This window comes from Tachypleus tridentatus, chromosome 1 (genome assembly GCF_004210375.1).
Source record: "Tachypleus tridentatus isolate NWPU-2018 chromosome 1, ASM421037v1, whole genome shotgun sequence".
Lineage (NCBI taxonomy): Eukaryota > Metazoa > Arthropoda > Merostomata > Xiphosura > Limulidae > Tachypleus > Tachypleus tridentatus.
The window spans coordinates 133,160,089-133,180,131 of record NC_134825.1 but is presented as its reverse complement, the minus strand read 5'-3'; the positions used below and the strand labels follow the sequence as shown (position 1 = coordinate 133,180,131).

Sequence of the window (20,043 nt, the reverse complement as noted above, 5' to 3'; positions counted from 1 at the left end):
AGTAGCAATTGCTTGAGTGGTCAATGGGTTTATGCCAAATTCTTGGAATTAGTAAACTTCATGGCTCTCTTTTTCCTCTTTGTACTATCCTGCAAAAGAGAAAAATAAAATTATTATGAATAATACATTTATTTCATCCACAACTACTGTGTAAGAGGTTCATGCAACATATTTTATGTGATATTTTTTCTATACTATTGGATATTAAAAAAAAAAGATATTTAAATTTTACAAAGTAAAATTTGTATAATATAAAATCTTACTATTCAAGCAAACAAAAGCTGTTCATCTTACCTTCTAGAGTTTTTTTGCAGTACTCACAGGTAAAATGAGGTGCCCAGAGTTTGTCTTGATACCTGATAGGCATGCCAAATTATGCCTTGTATATTTCACACATTTTAGCAGATGCTGTCAGAGAGTACGTTTTTTCTCTTGTCTCGATAAATTGGTGACATACATAGCAGAATGCGTCTGGAAAATGCTTGCAACTTCTTAATGCCATCTCTGATAAAATTGGATAGGTCTATGTGTTCACTAGGGCAACTAGAACTAAACTGAAGTGGTGAACCTTTGTATATATATTAGGAAAGTTCTAGAAATTTCTAAAAGGTTCTTGAAATTTCTTGTAAGTTCAAGAAAATTCTTTATCAGCTACTCAGTACTTAATCTACCTGGAATGTTCTGGGAAATGGGTAAATTTGAAATTTTCATTACCCAGGTCACAAAAGCAAAGTTTGAAGAGAAAAAGAGGTTTTCTCCATTTACTTTAGACATAAGCAATTGGGAAATAACACTTTCTGTCCAGGAACAAGAAAAAGTAAAAGTTTTGTTACATAGTATATTCTTCATTACAACAAGCAGTTTGTTGACTGTTGCTTTACTAATGAAAGTAACTGAAGCACCTCTTCCAGTAGTTCCAAACTTTAAGTATTCCTTGAAGTTATAAAGTACTTTGTTCAAATGCTTTAAGAGTGGTATTTCATATTGACTCAGAAGTTTTATCAATTCTAGTAAAACAATGTGGTTTATTTTATCTTTTTTTCCAGCTGTTGCACAACTTCACCTCTATGTCCTCTGAGTGGAACTTTACATTTTCCGATAATCCTGGAGCAGCAGTAATTCTAATAATAGTTTCACATTCACTTGAACATCATGCTTTCATTTAAGAGACAGATGTCATGTTCATAGGACAAGATGTTTTCATCTTTCATGTTTATCACATGCAGTTCATAATTTTGCATGTGTTGTTTTAGAATCTTCATGGATATGATGTCAGTCATTGTATCTAAACACAAATGAAGACATGATATTACTGCTTGAAATGTATAGGCAAATAGTGCAGAAGAGTTTCAGTGGCTGACTTGAAAAAAGAGAGTCATTACTTCTTAATTTTTTTTACCATTAACTGTTTTTCAGTGATACACATTCAGGTTAAAAAGAATATATTCGTCTAGTTGAACTAGATGTTGAGCAAAACATTTGTTGTTCATATTTTGATTCTGTGGTTAAAGAAAATATGTTCACACAATCAGATGGATAGATCACTTTCATGAGAGTTGTCTGCTCTTGTCTCTGTGCCACATTTCTCACTATTGTATTCATATCTCTGTGTGTTTCAGCTGTTGCTGTCACATCATCAACATTTTTGTGTGAATGAGCAAGTTGTGTAGTTCCAAGAGTTTCTTCATGATCAGTTGTATGTGTAATGTGTTGATTATTTTCAAATATACAATGTGGGAAGTGATTTTTGTAGTTATGTCTGTCAAATAAATAAATAATGTGTTAGTGTCCTTTTGTCCTGTGAAAATTAAATTTATAATATTATCATGTAAATATAACTTGCACAAAATTCTTGTAACAGTAACTTGGCTTATTTTAATTAGCAAATTTTGTCGATTATCATCAGCAAACTTTGCCAATGTTTGGCAAGATTTGCTGTCTCTGTATGCCATGACAGTGTCATTATCAGCTAGGTCTGTAATGACCAACTAGACTTGTTATTAGCTTTTCATGCTACTTGGCCTAGGATCTGGGGTGTTTTAGAATTACTGAAAAATGTGCATCCACCTGAGAAAATAATTTTTGGAAAATAAATCTTTAAACATTTCTCATGTTATTTTAATTGTTAAAAATATATATTCTTGTATACAATACATGAACATGTGTGAAATACTGATATTTAAAAAATAAATGAAACTGTTTTGTGTTTACTGGTTTCCTTACGAAATGGGTTGAAAATCTTGAATATTATGACAGTCAGCTACAGATCCTGTAATAAGTATTCAGCCTGTCATTTGAAGGTTTATTTTAAGCATTGTACTGTCAACTGACATGCATAATGATTATTTATATGCAAAGTATTGTTAACCTAATAATCTTGTAGCTGAAATACAAAACTAAATGTGTGCTGTTTAGTCCCATTATTGCTAACAGAATGCACTAAATATTGGCAAATCTTTGCTGCTGAAATACTTCAGCAAAACTACTAGGTGCAACAAACCCATTTACCCTAATACAATTGTAAGTTGGGTTTATAACAGTGCATTATTATGCCATTATACTACTTGAATTCTTACAAGTTTCACATAATACTGATTGTTGTGGTGGCTATAGCTGACAGTTTTAATGTTTATGTGGGAAAAAATATTCCTTTGTCAGATAGGCCTATAATAAATGTTTATATTAGCAAAATTAATTTGTGTTACTTCATTATTTCTAAACAATAACATGATCAAATTAACATTTATATAAGCAAAACCAAACTTCAGTGTTGTCTTTTACTCAAATTCGCTTCCTGAGGATTATTCATAATTATTAAGCTGAGCACTTTGAATGGCATGTGCTGATTAAGTATTTCTATGGAAGTTTGAAGACTCCTGTAACTATCATTTTAGACATCCACTGTCTTGTTTCCTCTACTACATTATGTATTGTTTGAAAGTATGAAATCTACAGTGTGTTGTGAGTTTTAAACATTAGTCTGAGGACTTTCTCAAACTATTTAATATTTTCTTTTAATTGTTCTTAGATTTTTGTACAAAACACAAAGCTGTGATTTAATAATTAGGATAAAAGTGTGGTACTGTAAGTTATGTGTGCACCTACCTAGTACACAGTTGTGTCAAGTCTTACACAGACATCTACACAGTAGATCACAGTCAGTGTGGTACTGTAACTTGTATATGCACCTACATAGTACACAATTATGTTCAGTGTTACATGGACAAATCTTCACAAGTATCTAGTTACTGAAACATCTGTTTGTTTGCATAAGCAAAATTCTAAAAATAGACTAGTGGTTTACAGAATGTGTTGTGTTTAGTGCTTTAAAACACTTCCCTCAAGAGGTTATATGAATGAGTTTTATATTAATCTGTGGCAAGACCTGAAAGAAGAGGTTTAAATATTGGTTGTTTATTATAGTGTTCTAAACCAATTTGGCCATTCATAATAGATAAAGGATACTTGTTTTATTTTCAAGTGTTAAATGGAAAATTACAGAAATATGAAGGGTCACTATTGCTTGAGGTCTAGGGGCTACTTGGATTTTACCCTGGTTGCCTTGCAGGTCAGTCTGCCATTGCCTATAAATATTAGGTAGTTACATAGTATGTTTTTTTTGTGAATATTTGGTTTATATTTAAAATAAAACATTGGTTTCCATTTTTTAAAACTTGTATTCAGTAATATTTTTCCTTTTCATATATACATGTACATTTATCCAAACCTCAGAGTACCTTTCAAGTTACAATCAAACACTTGTATATATCAGGTTTCAAATTTTAGTCAAAAAATAATTCTTATTCATTTTCAATAATTTTTAGCTCAAACAATATCTTAAAATTTATATTTTGTCATTACTTAACATTTATTTAAAAAATACAAAAATTTTAACTTTTATTTTTGAAGAGTCTCACCTGCAAGCAACACATTTAAAACATATTTTTAGAACTTTCATGATCTCAAAATATAACTTAATATTTTACAAGGAACCATCATTTCTTGAGAAATGATTATTCATGTCTTCTCTTATAAAGTTTTCATTTTTAGTGCTTTTATTACTTCAGCCTTTTATAATGTAACAGCATATGGTCCTGACAGTTAGTAATGAAACACAGCTTTGAAAGTAGCTATGGACAATGTTCGATTGTGAGTGGATAGAGCACATTATAAACTATTTACATAAGTGTCGGGTAAATAACTGGTTTGAACAGTAATTAATGATTTCATAAACAAATGATTATCCAAAGGAATCTAATTGGATGAGACTGAAAAACTGAAGATGTGGGGAAGTTTTCACAGTTTCTTTAGGCATTCTTTCTTTCTTTAAAATCTTTTGTGTTAAATTATATCTGTTTGAAAGGTACAGGAATTTTATTCTCTGATAAAGCATCAAATAAGTTTAGTGAGGTTTAGTAAAAATCGTAGGTGACAGAAAACATTCTTATTAAATTCCTTATTCATTAAATCTTGTGAATTTTATTGTATTTAAATAATATAGGAGTAAAAGTACTTATTATTTATTGAAAATAAGTTATGTTTATTAGAAATAATTTGATTATGACCAAGAATGTTGTTAGTAAAAATCAAATCATTGTTAAGTGCAATTTGATTTGATTAAGTTTTTTTTCATCTTCAGAAAGGAAATGCCAAGGAGTATCAATGGCACCCCGCTGGTCCAGAAAGGGTTAAACGTTTGTACAACATAAGTTTAGTTTTATTTAACTTTGCTGGAAAAGTAATAGGATGAATTTCTGTTTTTTTTCTTCCTTATTGCTTATATCTTTCAGTTGTCACAGAAATTCTTCAAATGAAATGATTTCTGTATAAACTGCAACTAATTTACCATCTCTTTTGTAATATTGTGTAAATGTAATTTTTTTTGTTTACTTGTACAGTATTCATGTGATGAGCATGAAAAACTATGTAATATTTTTTTTCAAAGGAATGATCTATCATGGAAACCTCCTGCAGGACATCCACTGGATTATTGTTATGTTCGACCTCAACACATTCCAGTTATTAACTCTTTGTGTCACGAGTTCTTCTGGCCAGGAATTGATTGTAAGTATATGTGTGTAACAACAAATAGACTTTATATATATTGAAAGAGATATTTTCAGGCTTTTCAGTGAAACCGTTAAAGTCTATAAAAACCTTTATTTTAATTTTTCTTCTGTATTTTCTTTATTGTTGCTGAAGATTGTCCAGAAAATCTTAAAAACCTAGAAATTTGAAGGTAAATTCATTTTCTTAACCAAAAATAATGCTGCAAAATATTTAATGTTGTAGTTGTGATATTACCATAATTATGAAAAAAAAAAAATTCATGGAAATATAACAGTTTTATAGCACTTTTGACTGAGAAAATAACTTAGATTTCATTATCAGCATTATTAGAATTTACATGGTAAAATTTCTGTCATTACACAAAAAGTAATGGACTTCATGGACATTTTACAGGTGTGTGAATAAAAATTAACAGTTGTTGTTAGTTACCTGTAACTTATTTGTATGTGTTCAACAATGTTTTTAATTTGTTCATTCAAATTTACTCTATATCTTGAGAACAAGGAAATGTTTAAAAAACAAACTTCATCTTTTCAGTGGTTTCCTAAATTGATTTTTGAAGCTTAAAATTTGATAAAAAATAAAAAGCATGACTGATATAATATGTCTAACATTTTCTTTTCTGTGACAAAACAGTAGGTTCCATATATAGTTACAAGCTTTACATTAAAATTAACGTTGTAGAACAGCTAAGGTGATAATTTGTGTGTACATGAACATTTAAGAAGTTTTAGACACATTTTTACATTAGATACTATAGTCTTCTAATGAAGTTTTGTTCAAACCCCATCACACATCTAACACCACACATTTTTAGAAATGTGGAATTAGGAATTAAGAAAGCAACTGTTGCTTCTACTTTTTTCTATAGAGAAAGCTGAAGGGGAAGGTATCAATTACCAAGTTAATATCACTTTATTTTATTTTCAAAACTGTTAAAAACATAAATGTGTATATTTTCTGAATAATTTAAACTGAATTTACTTGATATTTTCCAAAATAAAATTTAATATTTAGGAAAAAATGCAAAACTAGCTAAAAATATTATGTTGTAATTATAGATGTATTTTGTCTCTTTTTATATCATTATATAAGAAGCAGTAATTAAAATATAATAATTTTTATTATGAAACTTTTTTCTAAGTACATTATTTTGAGCCTTACTATGCCACTTACACGAGTAATTAAAACAAGTTCAAAAAATATATAAATATACTTAAAGTTGATACAGATTACGTTTACCTCTCAAGTAAAAATTGGACTTGTTTCAACTATTTTGACTACAGTCCTAAAACACAAAGTCACTAATTATAAGCTGATAAAATGAAAAAAAACTTTTGATTGTATATGAAAAAGATGTGACAATAATGATATAACAATAACATTACATGCATGATATTTTAAGATGCCTTTTTCTCATACAGTGCTCCTATATTTTATAGGAGTTTAAGAATATGCAGAATTGTTCCTGCTATTTTGCCATAAGCTGTTTAAAATATTAAAACAAATCAAATTTTACTTGGTGTACTTATTTCTGAGGCTACTGATTTGATATGGAATTCCCTGAAACTGGTATAACTCAGTGACAAGTGGCAAATCAAATGATAGCCTGGACTTCCCATTTATGTTTAATAATAACATTAGTAACAAGGAAATTATTATGAATTTACGTGATATGTGTACAGATTTATATAAATAGCTTTAATCTGATAGTGCCTAAGAAAAAATGAATTACTTGTTGATATGCTCAATTTTGTACTATTTCATTTTTGAAAACTAGGATCAGGTGGTTTGAATAGTTTGACTACAATTATTGATGCAACTTTTTTATAGAAGATATCACAAGAAAATCATTGCTAACATTTGGTAATGAATGTTTGTTAGGTTTATTGATTTTTCATTTAGCTTTTCAAGTGGATATTTTATTGTAATTTTTTATTGCAAGAGAAATGTTTGCTTCTGTGCTTTCTTTAGCATTACAGATGAAGTAGACATTGGCTCTCATGTCAGAACTAAATCTTACCTAACCCAGCTGTCAAAATACTGTTGTTACCTGCTAGTAACTTTATACTCAAACCTTAAAAACCATAATGCTATTGTTAGAAGAGTGTATAGGCAGAAAATTTAATCAGAAGGTTTTGAATGTTCTACAGTGAATACTTATTCTTATGTATAAGTCATTAGATAGTGAAATAGCTGAGCAAGACCACAATATTAAACCATGCCATGTTATATTTGTACAAGAGAGGTTTACAAATAATTCGCCATCAAACAATGTTTGAAATTTATGGATAAAGATGGCAGCACTAGTTACTTGCTCATAGGTACTCCTAATGATTATTAATAACAAGTTTCTTCATCATGCCAAACATGCTCACCCTTTCAGCTGTGTTATGGTTAATCCCACTATTCATTGGTAAAAGAGTAGCCCAAGAGTTTTCAGTAGGTGTTGATGACTAGCTGCCTTCCATCTAGTCTTACACTGCTAAATTAAGGATGGCTAGTGCAGGTAGCCCTCATGTAGCTTTGCACAAAAAAAACAACAAAAAAACAGTAGTAAATTTTTCAAATTTGAAAGAAAAAATTCCAAGCTAGATAAATGAGGTTTCTCTAATTTTGGGCACAAAACATAAAATCTGCATCAATACAGATATACTTTCTAGTTTCTTCTTATAAATATTAACTATGCATTCAGCTACAACTGATTGTCTGTTCTTGCTTTTATATAGTAAAACTAATCTTGAGTGGATTGCAAGTATACTTTTAAGTACGCTTATGTAGTAATACTTAACTAAATATTGAATTAAACAGTTACTTCCAAAAATTTGTTTCGTTCAGAAGCTATTTAGAGTATAAGCTTTTCACTAAACAATTTACATATTTTATAAGATCCAGTACTTTTGGTAGAATGTAACCATTGAATTTTCTTTTACTACATGTATAACATTTCTATTAAGGCTATTAAATTTTTAAATTAAACTAACAAATAAATAATTCAGGTAGTTAATACTTTGTATTTAAATATCTTTTAAAATATTAAGTACTTCAGAACTGTGAAAGATCATTCATTTGGCAGATTTTTTAAATATATTTTGTTCTTTTGAATATTTAAAAGGAGAAATGGTAGCTTTATTAAATCTGCAAGGGTAGGTTTCATAATAGTTGTTTGTTTTATTTTTTCTTTTAGTGTCAGAATGTTTACAGTACCCTGATTTCAGCTGTGTTGTTTTATATAGGTAAGATTTTGGTTTGTATGAATGTAGCTTATAGTTTAGATGTGTGTTTTATCTAATGCACACATTGTGTGATGATGTATTTTCCTAACATTAATGTTTTGTTTCAGGTTTGGTCTTGTTTTAAAATGTATCTTTTAATTTATAATGGTATTAACTTTTATTTGATTAATAGACCATATTTTATGATTATTCATTTTGTTAAGAGTACTAACACTAACTACATACTACTGATGTAATTTACCTTTCTACTTAAATTTGGAAATTCAAACTTTTAGATAGAGTTTAATTTATGCAGTCTACTATATACTTATATGCAAAATAAAATGTATGACCACCTTATTTCTATATTGAAACTCCCCAAAGTGTGATTCAAAGTTATATTTCCTATTTTAAATTTAAATAACTAAGGAAATACAATAATGCCCAACTCACTGTTGTTGTTGTTGTATTTTTTTCACTCTGTTTAATAGTGTTTTCATAAAAAAGCAACTGAGCAAGAAAAGACTCAATGCAATGCATCATTTGACTTGCAGAGACTAAGTCAATGAGTGGGGTGCAGTGTAATTACAGACACCATTACAGGAAAGAAGTATGGGGGTTTAAAGATAGTGCATCACACACCTATAGCAAACATCACAGATTTAAAGACCAGAATAATGGATGCCATTACCACTGTAAATATGGTAAACGTGGATTGAAATCGAACATTGGTTAGACATGCTGAGATCCACTGATGGTGCACACATAGAATTCTGCTGACATGATAATAAAAACACTTTGAGTCAGACTACAGGGTGTTAAAACTGTATGGTTGTATTTCCATAGTTAACTAATTATTAAAATTTAAAGTAGGAAAGATAATTTAAGACCATCCTGTATACTAAATGAATGAATAAAGTATAATAATTCCTACATTATATAGAAAGGCTTAGCTGATGGTATTTTCAAATCTCAGCAGAACTAAGTTATATAAAGTAATTCCTCTTCTTCGACTAAAATTTTTACAGAAGTCAACAAACTACTCTAGTGTTGTATTTTACAGGTTTTTGCTTTGTATATTTATAGTTTTATTTTCAGTATTTAATTATGCATAGATTATATTTCTTATTTGTTCCTTCTTTTGAGAGAGAAATCTTTGCTAAGTTGGAATTAAAATTGTAAAAGCAGTAATTTACTTTGGTACACCAGCATCACATTGATACTGGTTGTTGCTATCTATTAGTAATATGGATTTGAATTTGCATAGCTGAATCAAAGATTTGGTCTAAATATAAAGTTTGGTTTTGCTCTTATTGGCATTTGTAATCTCTTTTAATAATCTCTAACTTAAGATAGCATATATAAACTTCTTCAGAAGAATATTTTTGTTATATGATGTTGAAACACTTAACTGATCACAAGAAATTTAAGTCATAAGTTAGTTTTCCATTTCTTTTTCTTATAACTTGCCTCTTCTGTTTATTTAAAAATAGCAGTAAAATGTTCGAGAAGTGTGATTTTGTTATTTGGATTTTCTAAATGCTATTTTAGTGAATAGTTTCTCTAACTGAAAGCACTGACTGATTTAGAACTTCATACTTTCATCTGGTTTTTGTTGTATACTTCTCTTTTCCATGTCTCTCAGTAAGAAAGAAGTAAACTTACAGACTTAAAATGTTAAATTCTGGAGTTTGATTACTAGTGGCAGACATATCAGATAGCCCAATGTGGCTTTGTTGTCAAACAAATCTTTTTCAAAGATGAGCAATATATTTATAAATAAAAAAATGCACATTTTGTTGTAATTATCAAACTTGTATTTAATGATTCATGACCTATGGAAAGTCACTACAACTTCCTTTTTGTATTCAATCTCACAGGAAAGTAATTATAGGTTTTGCCTTCATGGTTCCTGATGTTAGTTATAATGAAGCATATATTTCTTTTATATTCACACACCCTGAATGGAGAAGAGCTGGAATTGCAAAGTTTATGTTGTATCATCTAATTCAAGTAAGTAGGCAAAAATTTAGTATCAATAACATTCATTTCTGTAGCCTAGGTTACAAAAAATGTTTTACTGTTTGATTCTATCGAAAAGGTTATGGAGTAATTAAATTTCATATACTTATATTTCTGGATAAAATATGCTTAAACATCCACTCCATCTTTGGTAGGTGGATAGCTTCTTTTCATCAGTGCAGGTACAAAACATATAGTACAAGTTTCAAATCATGGTTTTGAAAAGAACTAGTTACTTGCTTGTACACATTATTATAAAATTGGAAATTGTTCTTTGGAGAAGAGTAGAGTAAAATTTATAATTATTAGTAGTTTGTACCAATTTGATTTTTGATAGTTTATTCATGTTGGTAGTTTGTCATGTTTTATTGTTCTGCATTTTAAAATGTACACTAAACTATAGTATTAGAAGCAACAGTTATTTAATTTGCACTAGAAAGTTACCTCAAAATGAAATTTAAAAAAATTGATGTCATTAGTTATTTACTGTGTAGAGAATGCATGCTTTCTTAGTGCATCCTCTGTATGTTACCAATGCTGGAAAATGTTTTCATTATCACTTCAGTTTTGATTATTATTTCCATATAATTGATTTTCAGTATTAGTTGTTAGTGGCAAGTGGATGCTGCTATGATAGAAAAAAAAAAGATGCATAGCTGCAATTTTGATATCTTTTAGTACACAGTAGGAAGTTTATGTGCATACAAAATTTTACCAAACAATTGGTCTGTGCATTAGACAGCCTGGACAAGACTGTAGATAAACAACTAAATCACCTAATTACTGTTACCTGCAGAATATGGCTGTTAGAAATTGCCAGTCCACTACTAATGGACTTGATGTGAATTTCAGAGTAGCTGGAGTGATTATCTGTGACCAAATTTTAAACAGGTATTACAAATCCAACTTGATGATACGTTGTTATTAGCAGGTCACTTACACTTTTACTAATATAGTTACAATTGGCAGCAACTGGATTGGATACCCATAATATCTCAGATGAGTTACATCTCTATCAGTAATAGATGGATTCATGCCCAGAGAGCTAGATATGAGCAACATATTCATATTTTACTGTTTAATAAAAATTTTTGTGATGGTGGTTGAGCTTTTGAAAGGAGGATGCATCATTATGAATCAATTTACCAATATTAGTTTGTTTTGAGGAATAAAGTTAATGCATGATGGTTTATTGATGAGTTATTAATCACAACTCCAAACATTGTTTAACTGGTGTCTTGCTGTAAAGTTTGTGAGAGGATAGTTTAAAAAATATAGAGGTCATCAGAAATCCCTGGTGTGAATACCATGAAACACCTCTAAAACTTCCTTAACAGTGACTGCAACAGTGCGTTAAGCACACTACACAGTGTCAGAAAGCCTGACATTAATCCAACTGACAAATGGGACATAATCTCAAATAATGTAGCTGCCAAGTGCAAATTATTATTGGAGTGTCCTACAGACAGAGAATATATATCAATGCTTGTTTTAACAAAGTAAAATTTATTTAGTCACACTTTGAATTTGAAAGATCATGTTCCGTGTTTTTCAACTATTTGCTAAAATACGAAATTGTGGAACTTGAAGGTCATCTCTGTTGTTCAGTTGGTTGAAGAAAACATTAATTGTAGGATATTGTTTATTTAATTTAGAATCTTTTTTTTATTCACTCAAGAACACCTTTTCTGCAAAACTTAAGAACTGCTGCCATGATGCTAAACTCAGAAGTAGTAAGGACAGGATTAATTCAGATACATTACCTGTTCTCATATAAATAGCTATTCTTGTCCAATGCTACCTTCTACATGCAAACAACTTTTTGTGCATCTCAGAAGCATTGAATCTCCTACATCTGGACTTGACTGATTCCTGTGCATCTTGCATGCAAATCATCATGTAACAGCCATTCACCAAAAACAGTGTGACATATTCTTTTAACATACGACACCCTCTGTTAAACTCTACCGAACTATCTCTTTGAGTGTAGAAGTAATACTTATGTTATAATGTTTAGTTTGTGCTACCTTTAAGTGTTTTATTTAAGTTATTTTAATTATATTTTTATCAATTTATCTGAACAAGTTTACTCTTTGTTATACAGTAGTGACATTTATAACTTGAATTACACTGAAGTGGAATTATTTTATATTTCTACCCATTTATGGAACTTAATATTTCATTACAAAGGCTTTTGCTTTGTTTTTGCCAATACAGTTGTGTTTCATCATTTATTTTGCATTATGAATTTTACATTACTGCTTTGAACAATATGTTTTATTTGTACATTTACACTGTATTAAGGTTGCAGCACTCCATGGGAAGATTTTCAGCTTTACTTTGTCAGGAGACTTATTGTTCAAGGAGCTGATATTTGTTGGACCTCTTCTTGGGTTTGGGGGCTTACATTTTCTGACACACAGCTCACTCATTAATACTTTTTTTATTAATACTTTTAATATTATCACATGTAGTTATTTAAGTTTTATAACATGTATTTCATTAGCTTAGTTGATACTTATGATCCAGTTCAGGTTAGAAAGTAAGCTTAGTTGTATGCTTTCACATGTATTATACTAGAGGTCTTTATTATTTTAAATAGGATTATCTGTAAATCATATGATTGGGATATCAGTCATTCATTTTAATAATATTGTATTCTTCCATATGTCACGTCTTATATGTAGGTTGTTCCTACACACTTATTTCATTTTATAAATTGCCATTTATTTTATTTTCATTATTACAGTTGTTGTTAGGTTAAGATTTTTATTTTAGAGCTAAGTGATATCCTATTTGATTGACCTTAACACTTCTGTTTGAGATTTATGGCTAATTATGTTAAATATCTTGTTAGCTTGTGCTTAACAAGTGTGTGTTAATTTCTTACAATTCATTTAATTTAATTTATACTTTATACATCTTACTCTTTTTTTGTTTGTGTGGACCCATGTGTACTGGGGTCCACTCTACCTGCTTTCAATATTACTTTCTTTCTTTCCTCTTATAACAGTTGAACTCATTTCATACAGCCCAGATTTTCAGTTTTACTCCAACTTATTATGGATTGCATTCCAGACCTATGCTACAGAATTTACTAGATCTGTATTAGTTTTTTTGTTCTTATATTAGATATGTTTCACTATATATTTCCTTCTCCTGACTTTGTTCCTTTAAGACCATCTGAGGTTGGTTACTTACAAGTCTTCCCATATATAGGCTTTGATTCATTTTGCCTTAGCTTACCATAAGGCAGATTTTCTTCTTGGTTTTATATCCTTTGGATCTCTGTTACTCCTTTTCATTTTCTTCCTCATCTAATTTTTTAGTTTTGTTTTTACCATATCTGCTCTTCTATGGATAATGTTTACCTTCCACTTCCTCCTTCAGGTGTTTCATCTATCTTTAGTGGTTTTCATTGGTTACCTCCTCCATTTTCCTTCCATGTTGGGGAATTTGCAATCTTCTATTCTCTTCTTCCACATGTGCCATCTTTCGTATTGGGAACTTCCTGGGTAGGACACTGTTGTTTATTTCCTATCCACTGCTAATAGTCATACTATCAGAGTTTTCTCCACAGGTAATTATTTTGGGGCTCCATCTGTACTTTTAGTATTATGTGGAGTATCTGCCATGCTATATTCACTTTTTTTTTTCATTCTGAGATATTGTCATTTTTATTCTGTCATATGTCCAGAAATTTTCCATCCTTTACCTTTGTGTCTCTTTCCGGTATTGCTACACAACTTAATGTGCCGAAATCTACTGTTCAAAGCATAATTGCCAAGTTTAAGCTTACAGGATCAACTGCTATAACCTCCCTTGTTCCAGACGCCCCACCAAAATTCCAGAGAGAACCAAGAGGAAGGTTCTCAAAGAAGTTAGTAGGAACCCTCATTTAACACGTTATGACATACAGAAACTGGGGTTGAAATAAGCACCTCTACAGTTATGAACATGTTACGTTCTTCTGGGTTCAAAGCATGCTGTCCTAGTAGAACTCCATATCTAAAGCCTGTTCATTTAGAAGCACGATTGAGGCATTCAAGAAAGCATGTAGATAAACCCTTTACCTATTAGAAGAGTATTCTTTGGTCAGTTTTTCGACCACAATGATGTTTGCTATATTTTCCGTAAGAAGGAGGGGAGAAATCTTCCAAAGAACACCATCCCTACAGTTAAACATGGAGGTGGCTTGATCATGCTATGGGGTTCCTTCAGCTCTTTTGGTGTAGGCAGCCTTCACTGCGTCAACAGAATCGTGAAAAAAGAAGAGTACGTTGATATATTAGACACTTATATCAAGAATGATGCTCGGAACTTGCGACTTGGGCGTCGTTGGATATTCCATCATAATGACCCTAAGCACATATTGAAATATGTGCAATCCTTGTTGCAGAGGAACCATATAAATGTTCTGGAGTGGCCATTGCAGTCACCCGATCTCAACCCAATTGAAAATGTTTGACATAAGTTGAAGACCAGGGTTCATCAGCATCATCCAAAAAACTTACAACAGTTGGAGGTCTTCTGTAAAGAAGAATGGAAGAAAATATCAGTCGAGTACTGTCAAACGATTATGGAGGACTATGAGGAGAGATTGCGCGCCAAGTAATTCACCTGAAAGGCTACACAACTGACCATTAAAGTAGATGCACGAACACTTTCTGCCCCTCCTATGTTTGGTTATTTGTTTATAAAGTTTATTGTCGTTCAATTTACATAAAAATTTATAAAGATGTGTGTTAGTATAATATTTATAATATACTCTACTTTCATTACCCTAATCTTGATACTTTTTAAGTTATGAGGAAAAAACTACTCTCGACACAGAGGTACGAACACTTTCTGTCATAACTGTATACGTTTTATTTTCAGGGGTATCTCACTATCATTTTCTTTATAGATCCTACTCTACAGTGAGTAGTGCCTATCCAGTTACTCTTAAACTAGTAAACATTGCACAGTAAGGTCATGATGATTTAACCATTATAATTCCATGGCCATACAGCACACACAACAGAGATGGTGTATTCTCCCAAGTTGTTTGTGGGTTTTCCTCAATATAGGTTTGCTTCGTGAATTTACCTGTCCATGGATTCATGGGTAAAGCAGTATGGGATAGCTGTCAACCTTGCCATGCTTTGTATTGAAAAAATCAGTATAGACTGTTTTTTAAAATAGGGTTTTGTAGTCTCAGGTATTGTTATTCCTACAGGCTCTCCACTTTACTTTCTCCTCTCTTTCCATTATAGAGTTTGAGAATCCTTACTACTTTCCAGTTCCAAGCTACTGGATTGGGGAGGCATCTCCTGAATCTAATAATGAAATATAAATAATATATCAATGATTATAAAACCATTTAGTTTGAGAGTAGGATGGTGTGTTCTGCTGATGTGGGTGATGAGATATCCTCCACCATGTAACATAGGAGAAATCAAAATTACAGTTTACTCTTCAGTGGAGATCCCTCATACTATTCCCACATGGATGTCAGTTCCCATTGGTTATGGTTTGGATTTAGAGTTTAACCAATCAACATAAGTCCTCACACATGAATTACATTTCTACTCTTCTTACTCCATCTGTTTTGTGGATCACAGCAGAACTTGCAGATTACTTTGATTCTTTCCCTTATGCTATTTCTCAAGGATTATTATTCCAAGGAAATTCTTATCATTATAGATTTGATTGAAATGGCTTACATTACACAGACATCTTTTTGATGCCTGATGTCTGGTTACTGGATCAATCATTCAATTATACAGATTGTTATGAAGCAACAACATGTGCCCAATCATGTATTGGGAATACATGATTCTCTCTGGTTTTAGGAACTTGGCGTGAAGATGGTATGAGCCTCTTTCCCTTTCCCCACTAGATAGCTGGGTTGTAGAGTAGTCTACTTGCCAATGGTATGATCCTCTTTTCTGTTCCCACCTGGATGTCTGTATTCAGTGGCCAGGTTTTGGATTGTATGATCATCATCCTATACCTGTAGGAATGTCAGTTTCCAGCAGCATGGGTTTTAGATATAGTTGACCTGCTGTATGTGGTTCGTTGCCTCATTATTACTTTACATCTAGGGGCACATACTCTAAATTTACTCACTTTTATGTTTTCCAGGATTGATTTTCATACCTTTAGCATATAATGTATGGTTCAGATCACTATCAGTGATCTACAGTTCTTTCCCATTTGGATGTACTCCTCCAATTTTCACCCCACATACTCTATGTCTTTCCACAATGGGAGAAGAGTATATCTGGTTTAGAAGTGGTGCAGTGTCCTACATATGTGTACTAGTTGCAGCACTCATTCAACATGGGATTCTATTTATTTATAGGAGAAAAGGTAATGTACCATATCAGAAGTTACAATTTTCCTATTCTGAAAATGTATTTCTGATTGGGACTTACCTCTTCTCACGCTTCCCACCTATCTTTGCCTCTGAAGAGTGCTTCCATTTTCTGCCAAACCTCAATGATAGTTCAGTAGAATTGAATAGAAAGAGTCATCACATTCGTCAAAAGAGTATGTCATACTTTTATTAATAGAGGGAGGTTGCATAATGATTTGCTTGTGAGGCATATTGGAGTCAGTCAGTTCCTGATGTGGGAGATTTAAGGCTTGTGAGATGTGAAAAAAAATTCTTTGCATATAGACAGCAGCACTGAATAAGAAATACATTTTTAGCACAGGAAATTTATAACATTTATGTAAGCATGTTAATTTCAGACATTACCATGAGAAATTCGTGTATATATATGTTTTCTCATCCAAATTGTAATTTATATGAATAACGACTTTTCCTAAAGTATTTTATCATTTGGCTGTGCTGCCCTAACAACTTTTTCCTCCATTGTCACTTATGCCCGATCTGAAGGACATGATTATGTAGAAATGTCTGAAACCACAACATTCATTGTAATAAACTTCTACAGTCGACAGTATATTCAGTATTAAATCACATACCTTGACAGATTTTCCATAGATCCTTCATTATCAGTGGAAATTGACATCAAAGACTACATTTACATAGATCCAGCAAACAGTAAGTATGTGCTTAAATTGGATTGCTGAGATTTCAGTTTCTTCAGCCATCTTTTTATCAAAACAGCCATATGAAACTCTGTGGTGCATTCTCTATTAAATATTTGGGAATGTTTCATGCAGCAGATGCACAGTATTCAACTCAGGAGATTACATATTTTGTTAGATATAGACAAGTACAGTTGCCTTGGATGTTAATGTTTTCTGTACTTAGCAGTAGTCAACTAGAACTACCAGATGTACTTAACAAAAGAATTGAATAATGTTCTCACAAAAGGCTTGTGATGACAAGAATTAGTTTTATAGAAATATATTTTAATTAAAATAAATTATCAGAAATTGTTATATGTGATAATTTTGTTATTTTGGTAGCATTCAGGTTCAACATGGCACAGTTGAACATTTTTATTATATTTTTTTTTTTTTTTTTTTTACCTTTGTGAAACTTGAACAGAAGTAAAAATATCTAAATGTGACCAGTTAAATATCACAGTTACATACTAAAAGATTAAACTAGGGTAACATAAGCAGTAGTAGTGTTAGATTTTTAGGCAAGGACTATACTTTTTTTTATTTGATAAACCTTCGACTATTGTCTTACTCTTTAATGAAATTGAACCAATCCAAGAGAGACATATTTGGCTTTTATACAAATTGAATCATTGAAATTGACTTACACTGCTGGCCAAAATCTTAAGGCTAATGAACATAAAGAAAAAATATACATTTTGAGTTGTTAGACTCAACCACTTACTTGAGTAGAGCTTCGAAAGATGAAAATAAGAAAAGGGGAAAAAAACAAAACTTTTTTTAGCATTTAATAGGGAAAATGTGAACACTATGAAATTAGCCTAAATACTAGCTGGTCAAAAGTTTAAGACCATACCAAAAAGAAGTCCTAAACAGGGTAGGAAATGCCCAACAAGAGGTCTCAGTAGTGAGTTGCATGGCCGTCATTGTGAATAACTTCAAACATTCGCTTTGGCATGGTCGATATAAGCATTTGCAGAAGGCTGGCTGGAATGTTATTCCAAATGGTGAAGATTGCTTCATGAAGATAATGCACTGTTTGGAATTGACGCCCATTTCTGTAGACTTCCCTTGCCAAATATTTTCAAAGGGGTTCAGTTCGGGCGAACGTGCTGGATGGTCCAAAAGAATCACTACATTCGCCTTGCAAAAGTCCTTTGTCCTGTGGGAATTGTGGACTGCAGCATTGTCCTGTTGAAAAATCCAGTCATTTCCACACAAGTGAGGACCTTCAGTGAATAAGAATGCTCTCTCCAACATGCCAATGTAGCCAGGTTAAATTTTTTTCTCATCAGAGAACAAAACCTTCTTCCACTTTTCTATGACCCATGTTTGGTGCTTCTCAGCAAAGTGTAACTGAGCTGTTTCGTGGTGTGGAAGGAGGTGTGGCCTTTGAAGACGGTTACGGTTTTTAAAGCCTTTCTTTTGTAGATGCCGTATTATTATTCTTGAGCTGCATTCTGCATCCGTAAGGGCCTTAATCTGGTTTGACAATCGGCTGGTGTCTTGCCAGACAACTCGTCGATTCCTCCTGCTCAATGCCAGCAAAATTTTCATGGGCTGACCACTTGAAATTCTTGTTTTGTAACCCTCAGGGTCTTTTAAGAAATTTGGAACAGCAATTTTACTGCACCCAATCTCACCAGTGGTGGCACATTGAGAGAGACCTTGCTTTTGCAGCTTGACAATTCTGCCACATTCAAACTCTATCAACTTTTTAGCCTTTGCCATGTTTTTACCCAATGTAACATAGGAGATGTCAGTGAGAGATGTTGACAACGCTAATGCTTGAACACAAATGACTAAATTTTGTTAAGTGTTTACTGATTAATGCTTTGTTTCAGTATGGTCTTAAGCTTTTGACCAGCTAGTATTTAGGGTGATTTCATAATGTTCACATTTTCCCTATTAAATGCTAAGAAAATTTTTTATTTTTATTTTCCCTTTTCTTAATTTCATCTTTCGAAGCTCTAATCAAATAAGTGGTTGAGTCTAACAATGCAAAATGCATATTTTTTCTTTATGTTCATTGGCCTTAAGATTTTGGCCAGCAATGTATCTCAAACATTTCAGCTTTATTTACTGAGTTTTAACTTCTGATTTTAGAAGCAGTTTACAACCTTTTCAGTGATTTGTTGCTCCTTTGTGGTTTTGCTAGTTTTCATCTATATGTAGCATTTATTCAGATTTTACTACTAGAATAAATAAAGGAACAATAACGGAAATGGCATAATCTTTTACTTTATTTATAGAAATTAAGGAAAACTAATTTTTTGTAATTATCACATTCTTTTGTTACTTCCAGACGTGTATGGGTAAAGATGTTACCCTTCATGTGTCTGCAACAAATCCAGCTGTGATCCTTTACCAGAAATTTGGATTCAAAGTAGAAGAGTTTATTTTGGACTTTTATGACAAATACCTCCCCTTCAATTCCAAAGAATGTCGTCATGCTATGTTCATGAGGTTGAACTGGTAGCAAAGTTTAAGTCACACTTCAATTTTTTTTTATAGCATTGTCTCAATGAAAAGTTCATAATACATCATGTTTTACAAAAATAGGTAGATGTATAGAAGGAAAACTTAGAGCATAGTGTTCTAAGACAGTTCTTTCTGCTCTGTTAACAATAAATGCTGTTGTAATTGCTATCAC

General features: G+C 31.6%; 1 protein-coding gene across 9 annotated transcripts in view; it reads left to right on the top strand.

Moving 5' to 3' along the window:
• Atac2 (Ada2a-containing complex component 2) overlaps window positions 1–20,039 on the top strand; it is a 94,639-nt gene extending 74,600 nt beyond the window's left edge. For 7 of the 9 annotated variants that reach the window (XM_076452957.1, XM_076452928.1, XM_076452939.1 and 4 more), the window contains 4 exons: window positions 4,946–5,064; window positions 8,258–8,306; window positions 10,166–10,298; window positions 19,696–20,039. In XM_076452957.1, coding sequence (XP_076309072.1) covers window positions 4,946–5,064; window positions 8,258–8,306; window positions 10,166–10,298; window positions 19,696–19,869 — 475 coding nt within the window. In that variant the 3' untranslated portion in view covers window positions 19,870–20,039. The other 2 variants (XR_013013421.1, XM_076452984.1) reach the window with 2 other exon arrangements.
• Window positions 20,040–20,043: the final 4 nt, after the last annotated feature.